The sequence below is a fragment of the Felis catus genome, chromosome A2, assembly GCF_018350175.1.
Source record: "Felis catus isolate Fca126 chromosome A2, F.catus_Fca126_mat1.0, whole genome shotgun sequence".
In the NCBI taxonomy this organism is placed as follows: domain Eukaryota; kingdom Metazoa; phylum Chordata; class Mammalia; order Carnivora; family Felidae; genus Felis; species Felis catus.
The window spans coordinates 771217-787428 of NC_058369.1; the positions used below are offsets into that span (position 1 = coordinate 771217).

Consider the following 16212-nt stretch of genomic DNA (forward strand, 5'->3'; position numbering starts at 1 on the left):
AACCCAAGAGCAGGCTGGCCATGACTCTGGCGTCTCACGGGGTAGCCGTCAGATGGGCTGGGGGCTCCGCTCCGGGTAGCTCACTCTCCTCCCTCGCTCTCCTCGCTCACGGGGCAAGGACGTTCCAGGAAAATGAAACTTGAATAAGGCTCAGACTTCCATTAATACTCTCTATGTTCACTTTGGTTCGCGAATTGCCGCAGGTGCTGAAGACAGGGGACTGGGTGTTGGGTACATAGGAATTCTGCGTTGGCGACTTTTCCGTGCCTAAAATTATTCTGAAATGCAAAGTTTATTTAAATTTAAAAAGAAATCCAGCTCCACAGGCTAGTGGGTAGTGGGAAGGAAATGGGAAGGGGCCTGGAGCTCCTCGTCGGAGCCAGACCTGCCGGCTGTGCCCGGCATTCGTGACCGGCCCCAGCGGGGGCTCCAGGACCCGACGGACTTGTCCCGCCTGGAGGCCAGCCTGCCGCTCACCTGCGCTTGCAGGTGTGAGCCTGCGTCCCCAAGTGTAAAATCCAGCAGAAGGATCTTAAGAATTAAGTGACACGCAAGCGGCAAGTGTTTTTGCGAACTCTGTTTGGTGGGTTTTGACCGAATGGGCTGGAATCCTGGTCCAGGGGGTGGGGCAAGGGTTGTGAGGGTCGCGTTCTGGGTTCTGTCCCACCCACGCCGGCCCGGGGTGACATTGGGGTGGTGGTGGTGGGCGGAAGCAGCTCTCCGCCCGCCAAGCAGAGGGGGCCTCCCTCTCTGCAGGGGCGTCAAAACGGCTGCCGAAACCCGGGATCGAACCAGGGACCTTTAGATCTTCAGTCTAACGCTCTCCCAGCTGAGCTATTTCGGCGGGGCGGCAGGGGCCGCTCTCACCCGGAGTCCTCCCCCGCGCCGCGCCGCGCCGCGCCGCACCCCGCCGCCTCGGCCGGCGCCTTGCGTCCCGGCCGCGCGCGCCTCATAAAGCCTCGCGGGGCGCCGGGCGGCAGCGCCGTCTCTGTGGCGCAATCGGTTAGCGCGTTCGGCTGTTAACCGAAAGGTTGGTGGTTCGAGCCCACCCAGGGACGCACTTTTGGACTTTTGTTCCTGAGGTAAGGAGACGGCGAGCGACGCCCCTGCTTTTGCCGGGACGCTCCTCGCGCCCCCCCCCCCACACCCCCGCGTCAGCCCGTCCCGCGTGGGGTGTCTGGCGGCACGCGTCAGGAGGAAGTCCGCGCGGGCGGAACGTCCCAGGCCCGGCTCCTCGCTTCCGCGCCCCGGCCGAGCCGCTTTGGGAGACGGCCCTGGAGACCCGGAGCGCTAAGGCGGACGGACCGCAGGGGTTGTTTGAAGGCCGAGGCCAACATGGCGGCGCTGGCGGGTGAGTGCGTCGGGGGTCGCGGGGTCGCGGGGCTGCCCCTCCGGGTCCCGGGAGGGGAGCGGCGCGGGGACGGCGAGGAAACAGGCACGCGGTGGTCCGGCCGGGCGGGGACCGGTGCCCAGCCCGTCCCGCTGCAGAGACCCCCGTCCCCGGATTAGGGATTGAACGCGCAGGACAGAAGTCACAGCGCGAAGGAAGGCGGTTGCGCGGAGACACCGTGGTCAGGACGCTGTTTCGAAACCCGGGTGGTGCGTTCGTGGTCCAAGGGCCGAGCGGCGAGATCTGGCGGCACCTGAGGGGGGAAGGGCGTTTACTGTGCTGTGAGCTTATCCGGAGCCCTCAGTCTCCAACTGAGGAAACCGAGGCACAGAGAGAGGCGGCCCGGCGGTTAGCTTGGTCTTCAGGCCCAGCCTCCGAAACCTCAGAGCCCCGGCCCGGGGCCGGAGCCCGGAGCCTCGCCGGTGTCTGCGGATTTGTTTACTCGCGCACACTTGTGGGGCACCAAGTCACAGGACCCCAGGGAAGCCGCATCTTGGGAGAGACAGGCACCGCACCACACATACATGGAGACGCCACAGGGTGACAGGATCTAGGGAGTCTGGGGGGCTGGTGTAGACCTGAAGCCTGCCCGAAGGAAGCGCTGGCCAAGCGCACGTGTGGGGCAGGGTGCTCCAGGCAGCGGAAGCTGCAGGTGCAAAGGCCCTGGGGCAGGAGGGACACTGACCTGCTTGAGGAAAGGGAGGATGGTCCTGGTGTGGTTTGGCTTTTCGTTCAGGGCTTGGGGTATCGAGCAGGGCAGTGACACCGTGTGGCTCATATTCTGAAAGACCTCTCTTCGCAGGGGTTTGTTAAGGGGAATTTAGATAGACCAAGGGTAGGAGGAAGGAAATGCCAGGCGGGGGGAACTTGTGGGGAAGCTCCCGGAGGCCGGACCCTGCGGGCCCATCTAGGTCCCGGGTTTACTGCCAGTGTTGCTGCCTGGGCTCATCGCCTCCACCCCACGGTTCTCTCCGCAGCTCCCGGCCTTCTCCGCCAGATCCTTGCTCTGCGGTGAGTGTCTGTGTGTCCCTCCCCCACCTCAAGGCCCTGACCCGGAGGGTTCAGTGGGGCCAGGGGAGGGGCAGGGGGTGGGTCAGAGCACCTCGGAGCTGGGACGGCCCTTCAGCAGCATCAGGCAGGGGGCCCAGCTGCCGAAGGTCACACAGTGAGTCGGGCAGCGCTGGGGCTGACGGTGTCCCGCGGCAGGTGGGGTTCAGGCCCCTTAGTGGGCACCGTCCACGTGGTGGCAGAGCCGCCACTCAGACCCGCACCTGCCTGCCCGGGTTCCCTCGCAACTCGCTTGTTGCCTGTTGCGGGAAGGCGTCTGGCGCATCTGCTCAGATCGCAGCCTCGGGTAGGCGCCCTTAGGACGGGGAGGCAGGTGGCCACCGTGCCCTCTCGGTGGACGGAGCCCGGAAGTCAAACCTCCAGTGCCATGGGACCCGGGACGTGGCCAGTCTAAGGAGGGGCTCTTCCTAATGGAGGGAGCTGGGAGGCTTTGAGAAGCTCACGGATTTGGGCTGAGTTGGCCCTGTTTTGATAAGGACTTTTTTCTGGGCATAAAATACACACTCGGTGTGAAGTAAAGGGGAAAAATGAGAGAATTATAAAACGAAAACCACATACTTTGTAGCCCAGGGCTCGGCAGACTTTTTCCACGAAGGGCCAGGTTGTCTCGGTGGAGACCACTCAGCTCGGCCTTTGTGAAAAGGGCTGCAGAAAAGCAGGAATGGGTGGATGTGGTGGCCAGTCAATAAAACTTTATTTACAAAAACAGGCAGAGGGCCAGATTCGGCCCCGGGTGAAGTTTCCCCCTTAGTGTGGCCCCTGTGACAGCGTCGCGGGGCACCCCAGGCTCCTCTTCACGTGCACCCCCTCTCCCCGCAGCTCCGGTGTGGGCGTGGCTCTGCAGGGTCGAAGTGTCCATTCGAGCGTGGCCGCTGACAGCCCCAGCAGGTGAGGCCAGCCTTCCTGGGCACCTGCACACACCCGAAAGCCTCCCCTTGGCACGGCAGCTGCCCATGGTGACTCCAGTCCCTCCCTCCGCCCAGGAGGGTCATACGGCACGGTCCCCGCCCTCAGGGCGCGCCTGAGACTCCGGCTGCGCGTCCCCAGACCAGAAGGGCCCTTCATTTCCTTCCTTCGCTCAGCAGGCACGTCCTGCCCCCGGCCTGGCGGCCCGGATGCTGGGGGCCAGCTTGGTGCTGCCCTCTGAGAGGCTGCTCTGGGCTGCAGGCTGTCCGGATGCCCGCCTGGCTGACGTCCCCTCCCTCCCCTGCACTCTGTGTTCCGTGTCCAGCACCCAGCCCGCTGTGTCCAAGGCTGGAGCCGTGGTCCCCAAGCCCACCGCGCTTCCCAGCAGCCGGGGCGAGTATGTGGTGGCCAAGCTGGACGACCTCATCAACTGGGCCCGCCGGGTGAGCCCCCGCCCCCTCCTCCGTCCCTCGGGCCTCCTGCCGCGTGTGCGTGCACACGTGCGCACCTGCCCCTGGCTGCTCCTGGCCCTGGTGTCCTCTCGGTGCCCCTGCCCTGCTTCCTGGTCCCTCCCTTGGCCCCCAGAGAGGATGGCCTGCCTGCCCTCTGTAGTTTTTCTGTTTCTGTTCATTCTTCTTCTTTTTTTTTTTTTTTTTAATTTTTCTTTAAAGCTTATTTATTTTGAGAGAGGGAGAGGGAGACCGAGTGGAGGAGGGGCAGAGAGTGAGAACCCCAAGCAGGACCCGCCTTGTCAGCGCAGAGCCTGGCACGGGGCTTGAACTCACAAACTGAGATCATGACCTGAGCCGAAGGCGAGAGTTGGACTCTTGGCTGACTTAGCTGCCCGGGCGCCCCACCCTCCCTCTTTTCTCTTCTAATATAGGAGTGATTTTTGTAATTGGGAACGTTGTGCAGGCCAAGAACAGGGGCTCCTTCCTGGGAAAAGCCTGAACACCCTCCCCCGCCCCCAGGACTGACCACAGAGCCGTCCGTGTTGGGTCCCCTCCCTCGAATCGTGCGCGTCTGCGCCGCCCACTGACCACCTGTTTCACAGGACAGTAGCTCCTCTTGGTGTGCCGGGGTGTCCAGGGGCCGGCCACCGTTAAGAGTCCCCCGCTGTTTCTGTCTGTGTCTAAGAGTGGGGCCACGGCGAACATTCTGCCAGGGCCTGCAACCACAGCACGGAGGTGCCCCGCGCGGCATTGCTCGTGGCGGTGGAACCCCACGATGCTGTCAGGGTCGGCCTGCTGTGTGGCCTAAGCCCTGCCACCTGTATTAGCACGAAGCGGGCAGTGGGGGCCACGTCCCGCTCCCCGACTGGGCAGACGGAGGAAGTGCTGCGCCCCCCTCCCCCCGCCCCGGGGTGGCTCACTTCACCTTCCTGGAGGGCACACTGGCCCAGTGACCGGCACCGGAGGTCACGTGGTGGAGGGCAGGGGGGCGGCGTGGCTGGCGTGCCGTGCACACGGTGCGCCGTCCCCCATGCCCTTCCCGGGCTGACCGCCCTGGCCCCCGGCAGAGTTCCCTGTGGCCCATGACCTTCGGCCTGGCCTGCTGCGCCGTGGAGATGATGCACATGGCCGCGCCCCGCTATGACATGGACCGCTTCGGCGTGGTCTTCCGCGCCAGCCCGCGCCAGGCGGACGTCATGATCGTGGCCGGCACGCTCACCAACAAGATGGCCCCGGCCCTGCGCAAGGTAGGCCTGGCCCCGCGGCCCGCCCCCCGCCCCGGCCCGAGCCGCGCCCAGACCCCGCCGTCTCTTCCAGGTCTATGACCAGATGCCAGAGCCTCGCTACGTCGTGTCCATGGGCAGGTGAGTGCCGGGCGGGCCCGCCACAGACACGCCCGTGATGTGCGGCGCGTTTCCCACCGGTCTGCGCCCGCTACCCGCCGTCACGGTCCTGGAGCCCCGGGTCTGCGTCCGCGGCCCGCCCCAGAACGTCCCTCCCGTCCGTGCAGTCGCTCCCGTTCTGTCTGTGCCTGCCTTGGCCTGCCCCGTGCGCGCTCCGTCTCCTCGCCTCTCCGCGTGCCGCCCACTGACCACCCTCCCTGCGTCGTCAGGCGGTCGCGTCACTCAGCTCTTGTGTCGAGCCGCCTTAAGTTCATCCTGTTCCCGTGCGCGGGTCCGTGATTTTCTCTAATCCCAGAACATTCGATCGGCCCGGAAGGAAACCCTGTCCCCCTCCCCGGCCCCCGGCCCCCACGAGCCCCTCTCCTGTCCCCGGATGAGCCCGTTCTGGACGTTTCACACACGCGGACTCACACCCCGTGTGGCCTCTCGTGTCTGGTTCCCTCCCTGAGCGTCGTGTGCTCGGGGTCCGCCCATTTGCTTCTGCTCTGCCTGATCCCGCAGAAGGCGTCAGGTGGCCATTCTGTTTCCTGTGCCTCCACCCCGCACTCCTGCCCGCTCCTGACGCCTGTGTGCCCTGGAAGGCCGCCGTGATTGGGAGGGCGGGTAGGGAGGGCAGGCCGGGGTGGCCAGCGTGGCCCTCACGTGCCCCCCCTGCAGCTGTGCCAACGGAGGCGGCTACTACCACTACTCGTACTCCGTCGTGAGGGGCTGTGACCGCATCGTGCCCGTGGACATCTACGTCCCAGGTAGGCCCGCGCGGCCCCCCCGCGGCAGAGCCCTGCCCACACCCTCCCGCTCCACGAGGCGCCTGCACTCCAGAGACAGTGGGTTCCCCCCATCAAAAGGAGGGTCAGATTTCGGTCCAGGCAGAAGGGGGAATCCCCGGCTTCCCCCTCCCCCACCCCTCGAAGGTCTCCCCACCCGAAGAGTCTTGGTTTGTATCCAGATGTTGGAGCAGGCTGCTGCCGAAGCCTGGCCTGAGCCGGGGCGGGGAGGGGGGCTGCAGGCACCTGCCAGCTTTAAACTACGTTTCGTGTACAAAACCAGAAAAAAACAGCCAAAAATAAGGGAACCGTGTGCATGGTTCTCATTCTCGCCAAGGAGAGCGAGACTCCCCTGGCCCCAGATTGCCGGGGTGGCCAGATTCAGGAAATAAAAATCCAGGGCAAACCCCCCCCCCCGTGATATTTGTCGGGAAACGAGTAATAGTTTTCTTGGCGTAAGTAAATACATCTCCTATGACACACGTGGTACACGGACACTGGAGAAGCACTGACTGTTTGTCTCAAGTGCACAGTAACTGGCGTCCTGTGCGTTACCTGGCCACCCGTGGGCCCCGGCATCCGCCCCGCCGGTGGTTGGAGGTCAGGGGTCGGTGTGTAGCCTGCGGACGGGCTCTCAGTGCCGGCGCCGAACACCCGACCCGAGTGTCCGCGGAGCAGGGGTGCTCAAGGCCGCAATTCCACGTCCCCCGAGAAGCCGAAGTCCCGCCTGGCATCTCATGAGGCAGAGGAAGGGCTTTTGACGTTGGAGTCGAGTTCACCGTAACGTGGTGTTGATTCGTTTCGCATTCTGTGGATCTCCACGCCGGGCCCCGGGCAGCCCCCAGGCCGGGGGGACGGAGCCGGTCTGGTAGGGAGGGCACGTAGGACCCCCCTGCGGGCCAGGGGCCAGGCCCCGGTCAGCTCCCCTGCTGGGGACAGGGACTGTAGGGGAGCATTTCTCCAGGGCTGCCCGTCGGTCTGTGGCCCATATGGGCCTCCCTGCCCGCCCCCAGCCGCTCTGCCCCCTCAACTCCCCCTGCCCACTCTTTGAAGGGCCCACCACCAGGCGAGTGTGACCCAGGGTCAGGAAGCAGGCCGCACGTGTCCCGCCAGGGGTCTCTGAGCCGGGTCGTGGCAATAGCGGGCAGGGCGGCTTGGCCTGGCCCAGGAGGGGTGGCCTCGGCCTCCCCACTGCCCAGGGCTTGGGGGCCAGGGTCAGGATCCGGGCACCGCCCATCTTGCTGGCTCCTGCCCCTTGATGGGCCAGACCCGCCGCCCAGGCGGTACCGACGAAAGCGGGTACTGGAGCGGGGGCCCCGCCTCACCCTTCGCCTGGACCCGGCTCTGCAGCCCTCGGCGAGGCCCTCTGACTTGCATCCTGGCTCAGGCTCCCTCTGCCGAGCGGCGGCAGAAAACGAGGGTCGGCGGCCCCGGCAGGGAGGATGGGCGCGGGGTCTACAGCGCAGTCGCTGGTCCGGGATAGCCTAGGGCCAAGGGGCCCCCCTCCCTGCCACAGGGAAACTGAGGCACCCCCCCCCCCCCCCCCCGCAGGCTGCCCGCCCACGGCTGAGGCCCTGCTCTACGGCATCCTGCAGCTGCAGAAGAAGATCAAGCGGGAGAAGAGGCTCCGCATCTGGTACCGCAGGTAGTGCCGGCCCCCCCCCGGCCCCTGCGGCGGCCCTGAGGATGGCCAATAAACCTGCTGCACCCACCTCGCCACCACCCTCTCCGCGTGCCACGTGTGGGCGGTGGGGCCCCGGGGAGGTGTGGGAGCTGCCTGCGCGTGGCCTCCCCGAGACCGACGACGGAGGGGAGCGGACGGGCCCGAGAGCCTGTGGAGGGGCACAGAGGAGGGCGGCGGGTGACCACGTGGGCGCCAGGGGGTGGGAAAGTCGGGGCGCCGCCAGCCTCGGGAGGCACGTCTTGGGCTGTGGTGTGGGTCCTCGCCAGCAAGGCCGGGCTTCCGGGGTTTGCTCTCCTTCAAGGCCCCGCCTGACGGTGGGACCAGAGACGCGGTGGCCCTGATGCGGCTCCGCACCCCATCTGTACCCCCGCTGCTGACCGGAGGCAGGGGCTCACGAGCTCTGACGGCTACTCTGGTCCGCCGGCCTGGGCGCCAGGAGGGTCACATGCTGGCCCAGAGACATGGGGGCTCCCCAGAAATCCATTCAACACATGCTGCTCTTGGTTTTGGGGGGCAGAAGGAAACGAAAGTGCGGGTGCGGCGCACCGTGCTGGGCAAGCCCAGTGTTAGTGTTTATTTTACCCTCGGTGCCCCTGAGAGGAAGGTAGTGGTATCCCCTTGCAGGGAAGGTCAGGGAAGCTGGCCCTGCGTCCCACTGCGGGTGTGGGCCGGGACTTGAACCCAGGGCCACGAGAGCCCAGAGCCTGCACTCCCGGCTGCGAAGGCACCGAGTGGGGCACGGGGATGGGACTGCGGCCCCCCTGCGGTCAAGCCGGAGGCCCAGGCGGGCTCAGTGCTTGGTGACCAGGGGCGTGATCATCCGAGGGAAGGCGTAATAGCGGCACTCGGCCGGTGGGACCAGCTCCATCACCTCCGTGTGGATGTTCTCCCGCCTGAAGCCCGCTTCCAGCAGGGCTGGCACCTGTGTCTCCTGGCGGCGGGAGAGACAGGCCAGGTCACTGCAAGCCACCAGGCCACACGAGACCCCCACGGCGCCCGCTCTTCCTGGCACGGCGTTTGTAATTGCCAAGGCCCCCGGGAGGGAGCCCCAGTCTGGGGGGGGCATCTCCAGGGGTCTCAACTCGGGCAGCAGTTTCCTGCTGTCATGGGGTGCCAGCCGCTGCCTACTGCACATCCTCTCAGGCAGCAGGGAGAACGTGAGCCGAGGCCGGAGACAGCGTGGCGAAACCAATAAAGACACGCTGGGTGGAGGAGGGCAGAGGGAGGGGGATGCCTGGGTGGGGAGGCTGGGCTATATCCCTGTATCCTGAGGGCACTGGGGAGCCAGGAAGGTGTTATAGCTGGGGAGAGTCTTGACACACTTCTTCCTGGAGCTCACATTCCACCCAAGAGATCAGCCCCTGAGGTCAAGAACCACCCCCTAGGTCACAAGCTACTCCAGCTGCTGCCTGGCTCGGGGGCTGGGGCAGAGACCCACGGGGAGCTCCCAGGCTGCCGCACCTGGAACATGGTGGTGATGTCCGAGTACTTGGACTTCATCAGCTCCCCCCACGACGTGAGGTTGCAGTAGGTGAGAATGCCCCCGGGCTTCAGCAGGCGAAAGGCATGGTCCTGGGCAGGGGACAGTGATCAGGAGGGATCACCCAGGGCGGCCTCCTGCATCCCAGCAGGTCAGAGAGACAGGAAGAAGTGTCCTGTGTGCGAATGGCAGCCCCCCCCCTCCCCCCCGCTCAGCCCTGGGGGGTGACCATCCCACCCAGCGGGTCCTACCTTGATGAAGGCGAACTGGTGGGTATGCCAGGTCTCCTCGGACAGGGGGTAGGTGTCATACAGGATACCTGCATAGGAAGTCACAGGCTACGCGGTCAGGGCCGGGTGCAGCCTCACCAGCAGCGTCTGCACAGGGAGACTAGACCCCAGAGGCTTCACCCAGCACTCAGTGTGCTGCCTCCTCTGGGAACGGGGTCCTGCTCAGTTGTCCACACACCTGCCGAGTGCCAGGCCCTGGCTCTCGGATCTGTACCCCCAAGTGAAACACTGCAGCGTGTGTTCCTTAGAGGGTCCCTCTGCAGGCCAAGGAAGGAAGGGGCTAGTGGTGGAAAATGAGGCAGGGGCTCCCCCCCACCCAGCCCCCAAGCCCGCTCACCATCAAAGTGGCCGTCTGGCAGGGTAGGGGCCACCTCCTCCCACAGGCCTTTCAAGGGAACCACCTTGGGGCGGGGGAGAAACAGAAAACAGATCGGGAGTCACAGGGGTCCAGGATCTTCCCACCTGCTGCAAGGGAGAGGGCTGAGGAGCTCCCAAGGGAGAAGACCACTTCCTCCATTTTTGCACCGCCTGGGCCCCCAGCCCCTCCCAGGAAAGGGCCTCGACCCCACAGGGTAGTGCTGAGGGGGGACGCGCAGGCAGAGGCGGGCACCTTGTGTGGCTGCCGCTGGGCCCAGTCCTGGAGGCGCTGGAAGACGCTATCATTGCACTCGATGATCCAGTGTTCGTCGATGGGGGCCTCTTGCACCCTGGAAGCTGCGATCGCCATGCCGAAGCCCACCTCCAGGACCCGGCCCCCTGGGCAAAGATCCCAGCATCACACGCCGGGCTGGGGCTGGGGGAGCTGCCTGGAGGAGGGGGCCCGAGGGCAGGGTCTTTGCAGAGAGAAACGTTTGCCACAAGGACAGGAGCGCACAAGTGGGGCAGAGGCGGAGGGTGACACAGAACACACTAGCCCTGAGAGGGAACAGCGTGGGCTCTGGCCAGGGGCCAGAGAGGGTGGCAAGCCAGGGAGGCGTGGGCAGCGGATTTTAGGCCCAGCCCCAGTGGGGAGGTCAGATCCTGGACTTTGATCCCTGGTGGTGCTTATCTCTTGATTCGGTTACTTTTCTCTGGCCTCCCCCCTCCTGCTCCCTGCAATGAAGTTTCTGCAGGAGAAGGGGGGTGAGTTTGAGGCCTGAGGCCTGCAACAGTTGGGGAGGAGGTGGTCCCCATTGGACAAGAGACGGGTGGTAGAAACATCCCAACCACGCAGGGACACTGCTTGTGCAAAGGCCTGGAGGACCCATGCCTGGCCCCTGGGGACCTGGGGAGCCCTCGGCACCCCTCAGGCTCTGAACGAGGCACAGGGCCACCGGGACAGCTGTTTGGCAGCCTCAGCTCTCCCAGAGCTATTCGTAGCCGGGGCGGGGCTTCTGGGAACTCCTGGGCAGCGCTCCCCCACCCCCCTCTCTTGGCCGCCACCGCGTCCCCGACCTCATGGGGGGATAGCCCACCGCGTCTCCGACTTCACGGGAAGACAGCTGCTGAGCTCCGCCCGAGGTCGTCATAGTGGGGCCCGTTCCCTCGACCCAGACCCTTCCCCATCTGGAAGTTTCTGGTACTTAGGAGGCGCCTTCTGCGTGCAAGCCCGTGCCTGCAGCACCCCCTTTACTTCCCCGTTGCTCCCCGCTAGCCTCGTTTTACGGGCGGGAAAACCAGAGACACGGAGAGGCTCCGATGCACATCGGCTGGAGAACCGGCTGGACCCCAGATCTGAGCGTCCTGCGGCCTCGGGTTACAAGTGGGTGCCCGGCTACCTTTGGAGGAGGCGGCGGCCGCCAGCGCGTGCATGTAGGGGGTCTCCCAGCGCTCCATCACCGGCTTGCCCAGGATCTGCAGGTGCATGTCCGCCGCGTCGTAGGCCGCGGGCGCCATCTGCCACGCGGGGCTGCAGTTCTCGCCGGGGGCGAAGATGGGGGGCGCGGCGGGGACGCTCATGCTGCGGCGGGGACGAGCTACGGGACTGCGCTCGCGACGCGTGGGCCTGATCCCTGCGAGGCCTTCTGGGGCGGGGGCGGGGCGGGGCCGCAGGCCAGAGGGGCGGGGCCGGGACAGGTGGGCGGAGCCGGGGGCGGATGGCACGGAGGTCCGATGGGCCTCTAGCGACCACTGGGCCAAAGGCGCCCTGTGCATCCTGTGAAAACAGATGGCACTGGCTAATAGTTACCCAGTTTTGTTTTCTGTTTTATTTGAGAGGCAGGGAGACAGAGCGAGTGAGTGAGGTAGAGAGGCCGAGGGAGGGAGAGAGGCTCGTGCCGCGGGATCCCACGAGACTCATAACCTGACCCGAAAAAGAGTCTGACGCTCAGCTGACTGAGCAGCCCAGGTGCCCCTAAATGTCACCCAGCTTAAGGGATGCCCTGGGATGGCCTGCCTGAGGCAGGAGAAAGCAGGCTACTATTTGCTACCTATTGCTGTGTAACCAATTACCCCAAACGTAGCCACTTCAAGCAACACGGGTTTATTATCTCCGTTTCTGTGGGTCAGGACTCCAGGCGCTGCTCAGCGGGTCCTCTGTTTCACGGCCTCTCACAATGCCGCAGGCAAGGTGCCAGCCAGTTCCGGGGTCTCCTCTGAAGGCTCATGCAGGGAAGGATCCACTTCCAAGCCCATTGACTGGCTGTTGGTCTCAGCCGGTTCCTTTGGGGCTGTTGGTAGGAGGGCCTCAGTCCCTGGCCACATGAGCCTCCCCAACCAGACAGCATGCTTCATTAGAACCAACGAGAGAATCTGCAATGTCAGAATTGTTTGGAATCTAATCACAGAAGTCGTATCTCTTCACCCGGACATATTGTATTGGTTAGAAGTCAGGCACACAAGGGTAGGGGTCACACAAGGCCGCGAATGCTAAGTAGGGATCACGGGGGGATTCTCCGAGGCTGCTGCCTACACAGACCCTAAGTGACAGCAATGAGAGGCAGTCTGCTTGGAGCCTCCCCTGTGGCTTCAGTGTCCCCAGAGAGGAGGGACCTCCCAGGGGTCACCGAGATGCAACCTGAGCTCCATCCCCAAAAGTGGCCATGGGCCCAGTACGGTCTGCCTGGCAACTTAGCCAAGTGCTTTCTGTTCCAAGTTCACCTTCCTCTCCTCCCAAATGGGGTGGCCATGCTTATTCCCTCTCATGTGGGTGAGTGAATGACACATGGTCATTCCTTGTGTCCGCTCTTCGTGGGAGACCCTAGGGTGTGCTGTTCTCATCTGCATCTCACAGCCTGCAGACCTGGGATCAGGGAGGGAAGGTGACGTCCTCGAGGCCGTACAGTGAATCAGTGGCAGAGACGACAGGAGGAGGGATGCGTCTGACTCCAGACCACAGTCTTAAAAGATTACACATATGAAGTGTATATATTTCTGACTAGAAAAGTAACATGTTTGATCAAATCCTTCAAATGTTACACAGTCGGGGGGCGCCTGGGTGGTTCAGTCGGTTGAGCATCCAACTTCAGCTCAGGTCATTTTGTCATGGTTCATGGGTTCAAACCCCACATCGGGCTCTGCTGTGCTGACAGCTTGGAGCCCGTAGCCTGCTTCAGATTTTGTGTCTCCCCCTCTGCCCCTCCCCCACTTGCACTCTGTCTCTGTCTCTCTCAAAAATAAATAAACATTAAAAAAAAAAAAGTTACAGAGTTGGCATCAGCCTGTAGGTTGCACCCCCCTGCTGTTGTTTCGGTACAATTTAGAATGGTTTTTATGTTTTTAAGTGGCTGGAAAAAAATCAAAAGAAGACTATTTTACAGCATATGATAATCATACGACGTTCACATTTACGTGTGGGGAAATACTTTTATTGGCACATAGCCGTCTCCACTTGTTAGAATTAGGACTCGGGAGTTTTCTGGCTATAACAGTACAGGTGAGTCATCGCCATGAAGATCTTACAGCCAACAAAACCAAAATATTTCCTATTTAGCTCTGTACAGGAAAAGTCTACCAGCCCCGTTATAGAGTAATGGGTCGTGGGAAGCGAAATTCATTCGTCAAACACACACTGGAGTACCTTGCTTCGGTGGTCCCATCCTGCCCCTCCTGGAGCTCACAGCCTGTTGTGGGGGATGAACAAGAATAAGGGATAAGTGGGGCACCTGGCTGGCTCGGTCGGTGGGACATGCAACTCTTGATGTCAGGGTTGTGAGTTTGAGCCCCAAATTGGGCATGGAACCTACTTAAAAAAAAAAAAAGTTAAAGTAAAAAATAAGCAATATGTGAATGAGATTACTACAAGCCACGTGGCAGCTGTGACAGGACTCTCCCCGTGATTCCTGGCCCATGCCTAGCTGCTTTACCAGGCAATGTCCCTGTCACCGTATTTTTGTGTGTGTGTAGAGTATTATATACAAAATTATACTTTTTAAGTGAAAAGGGACCAGGGGCGCCTGGATGGATAAGTTGGTTGGGCGAACAACTGCAGCTCAGGTCATGATTTCGCAGTTCGAGCCCCGCATCGGGCTCTGTGCTGACAGCTCAGAGCCTGGAGCCTGTTTCAGATTCTGTGTCTCCCTCTCTCTCTCTGACCCTCCCCCATTCATGCTCTGTCTCCCTCTGTCTCAAAAATAAATAAAGGTTAAAAAAAATTTAGAAAAATAAATAAATAAATAAATATTAAAAAAAGGGGGGGAATTGGACAGATATTTGTATACCCATGTTCACTGCGGCACTGTTCACGATAGCTAAGAGGTGGAGACAACCCAAATGTCCCTCAATGGATGAAGGATATACACAATGTGGTCTGTCCACACTGGAATACGATTCAGCCCTTAAAAAGGAAGGAGGCGTGCCTCGTTGGCTCAGATTGAGGAGCGTGTGACTCTTGAACTCAGGGTCATGAGTTCAAGCCCTACATTGGGTGTAGAGATTACTTAAATAAATAAAACTTTTTTTATGGGGTGCCTGGGTGGCTCCATCAGTTAAGCATCTGACTGTGGCTCAGGTCGTGATCTCACGATTTGTGAGCTGGAGCCCCATGTCGGGCTCTGCGCTGACAGTTCAGAGCCTGGAGTCTGCTTAGGGATTCTGTGTCTCCCTCTCTCTCTGCCCCTCCCCCGCTCATGCTCTGTCTCCATCTCTCAAAAATAAATAAAAATTAAAATAAATAAAACTAAAAAAATTTTTTTTAAATATTTATTTATTTTTGAAAGAGACAGAGACAGAATGCAAGTGGGTTGGGGCAGAGAGAGAGAGAGAAGCACAAAATCCAAAGTAGGCTCCAGGCTCCGAGCTGTCAGCACAGAGCCCGATGAGGGGCTCGAACTCACAAGCTGTGAGATCATGACCTGAGCCGAAGTCAGACGCTCAACCGACTGAGCCACCCAGGTGCCCCTAAATAAAACTTTTTTAATTAAAATAAAATAAATAAAATATAAAATAAAATAAAATAAAATAAAATAAAATAAATGGAAGGACATCTTGCCGCCTGCCACCACGTGGACAGACCCAGAGGACACTGTGCGCAGTGACAGAAGCCAGACACAGAAGGACACGTCCTGCATGACCCCACTCACAGGGGGTCCCTAGAAGAGTCCTGTCCACAGAGACAGAGAGTAGATGGGGGGAGCCAGGGGTGGGGGGTCCATGTTTCATGGGGACAGAGTCTCAGTTTGGGGACATGGGAAGTTCTGGAGACGGATGGTGGGGGCAGCTGCATGACAGAGTGTGCTTGGTGCCACTGAGCTGTGCACTTTAGAAATAGTGACAATGCTAGAGGCACCTGGGTGGCTCAATTAAATGTCTGACTTCAGTTCAGGTCATGATCTCATGGTTGGTGAGTTCGAACCCTACATGGGGCTCTGTGCTGACAGCTTGGACCCTACAGCCTGCTTCCAATTCTGTCTCTCTCTCTGCCCCTTCCCCGCTGGTACTCCGTCTCTCTCTCTCTCTCAAAAATAAACGTAAAAAAAAAAAAACAAACAACAAATAGTGACAATGCTAAATTTTATGTTATGTGTACTTTACAATAAAAAAGGGACCCGAACCATATTTTGTGTCTTCAATATGCACATATTCATAGGAGTAAATTCAGAAGTGTCCACATACCCATTTTTGTCACAGCATTTGCTATGGGGTGGGAGGGAGGAAATGAGTCAGAAAGGAGGGAAAAATCCAGCTGGCTAGTTCAGTTTAAAAAGATATGAAGCAAACGTAACACTAACATATATTTGTTCCAGTGGCAGATAACATGGGTCTTAGTTATTTTATTCCTGGTTGGTGTCTGTACTTCTAATGTTTGTGTTGTAGTTTTTAATTAGGGTCCAAACCTAATGTGGGGCTTGAACTCTCAAACCTGAGTTCAAGGGTCCCATGTTCTACCAACCGAGCCAGTTGGGCACCCCGGTGTCTGTATTTTTAAAAATATATTATTTTCAAAAGTTTGTGTCTGGCTTCCTTCATTTAACCCCTTGCTGTGTATTTCATTCATGCCCTTCATGGTTTATTTATCCAGATACCAGTAGATGGACATGTGGGGTTTTTTTTTTTTTCCTCCAAGTTTTCTGATTTTAATAGCGGACTGTTAGCTTCCTGGGACATCTCTGTGCACACAGTGGGGCCAGCATTTGGGGGATACATTCCTCAAAGTGGGGTTGTGGAGTTGGCCCCATTGGAAGGACAATGCCACCCTGCCTCTCATGTTTGCTTCCCTGTCACCTGTCCCCAGTGCACTCATGTCCACATGCCTTGGATATGTCCGTCCAGCTCCCCAGGGACCCCACAATGGGCTACCGGTCCCTGCCAAGTGCTACTGATTTCTTTCGACCTGCAAAGAAGCAAAGCAAAGCAAAGC

At 60.6% G+C, this 16212-nt stretch overlaps 2 protein-coding genes and 2 non-coding genes across 4 annotated transcripts; 2 read left to right on the forward strand and 2 right to left on the reverse strand.

The window, feature by feature from the left end:
* Window positions 1–771: 771 nt before the first annotated feature.
* Window positions 772–844, reverse strand: TRNAF-GAA. The gene has a single exon. It is a non-coding gene; the product is annotated as a tRNA-Phe (tRNA).
* Window positions 845–984: 140 nt separating this feature from the next.
* Window positions 985–1058, forward strand: TRNAN-GUU. Its single transcript has one exon. It is a non-coding gene; the product is annotated as a tRNA-Asn (tRNA).
* A 168-nt stretch (window positions 1059–1226) lies between these two features.
* On the forward strand, window positions 1227–7702 carry NDUFS7 (NADH:ubiquinone oxidoreductase core subunit S7). Its single transcript, XM_023242902.2, has 8 exons — window positions 1227–1351; window positions 2368–2401; window positions 3278–3346; window positions 3690–3807; window positions 4884–5063; window positions 5134–5180; window positions 5877–5965; window positions 7535–7702. Exons 1-8 carry the CDS (start codon window positions 1336–1338, stop codon window positions 7630–7632), a joined length of 651 nt encoding a protein of 216 aa, XP_023098670.1. The 5' UTR covers window positions 1227–1335; the 3' UTR covers window positions 7633–7702.
* Window positions 7703–8203: 501 nt separating this feature from the next.
* GAMT (guanidinoacetate N-methyltransferase) lies at window positions 8204–11449 on the reverse strand. The gene is made up of 6 exons (XM_011288196.4): window positions 11195–11449; window positions 10048–10193; window positions 9775–9838; window positions 9399–9466; window positions 9129–9239; window positions 8204–8598 (listed from the first exon to the last, which is right to left on the reverse strand). The coding sequence occupies exons 1-6, from the start codon at window positions 11373–11375 to the stop codon at window positions 8458–8460; spliced, it is 711 nt and encodes a 236-aa protein (XP_011286498.3). The 5' UTR covers window positions 11376–11449; the 3' UTR covers window positions 8204–8457.
* Between the last annotated feature and the right edge of the window lie 4763 nt (window positions 11450–16212).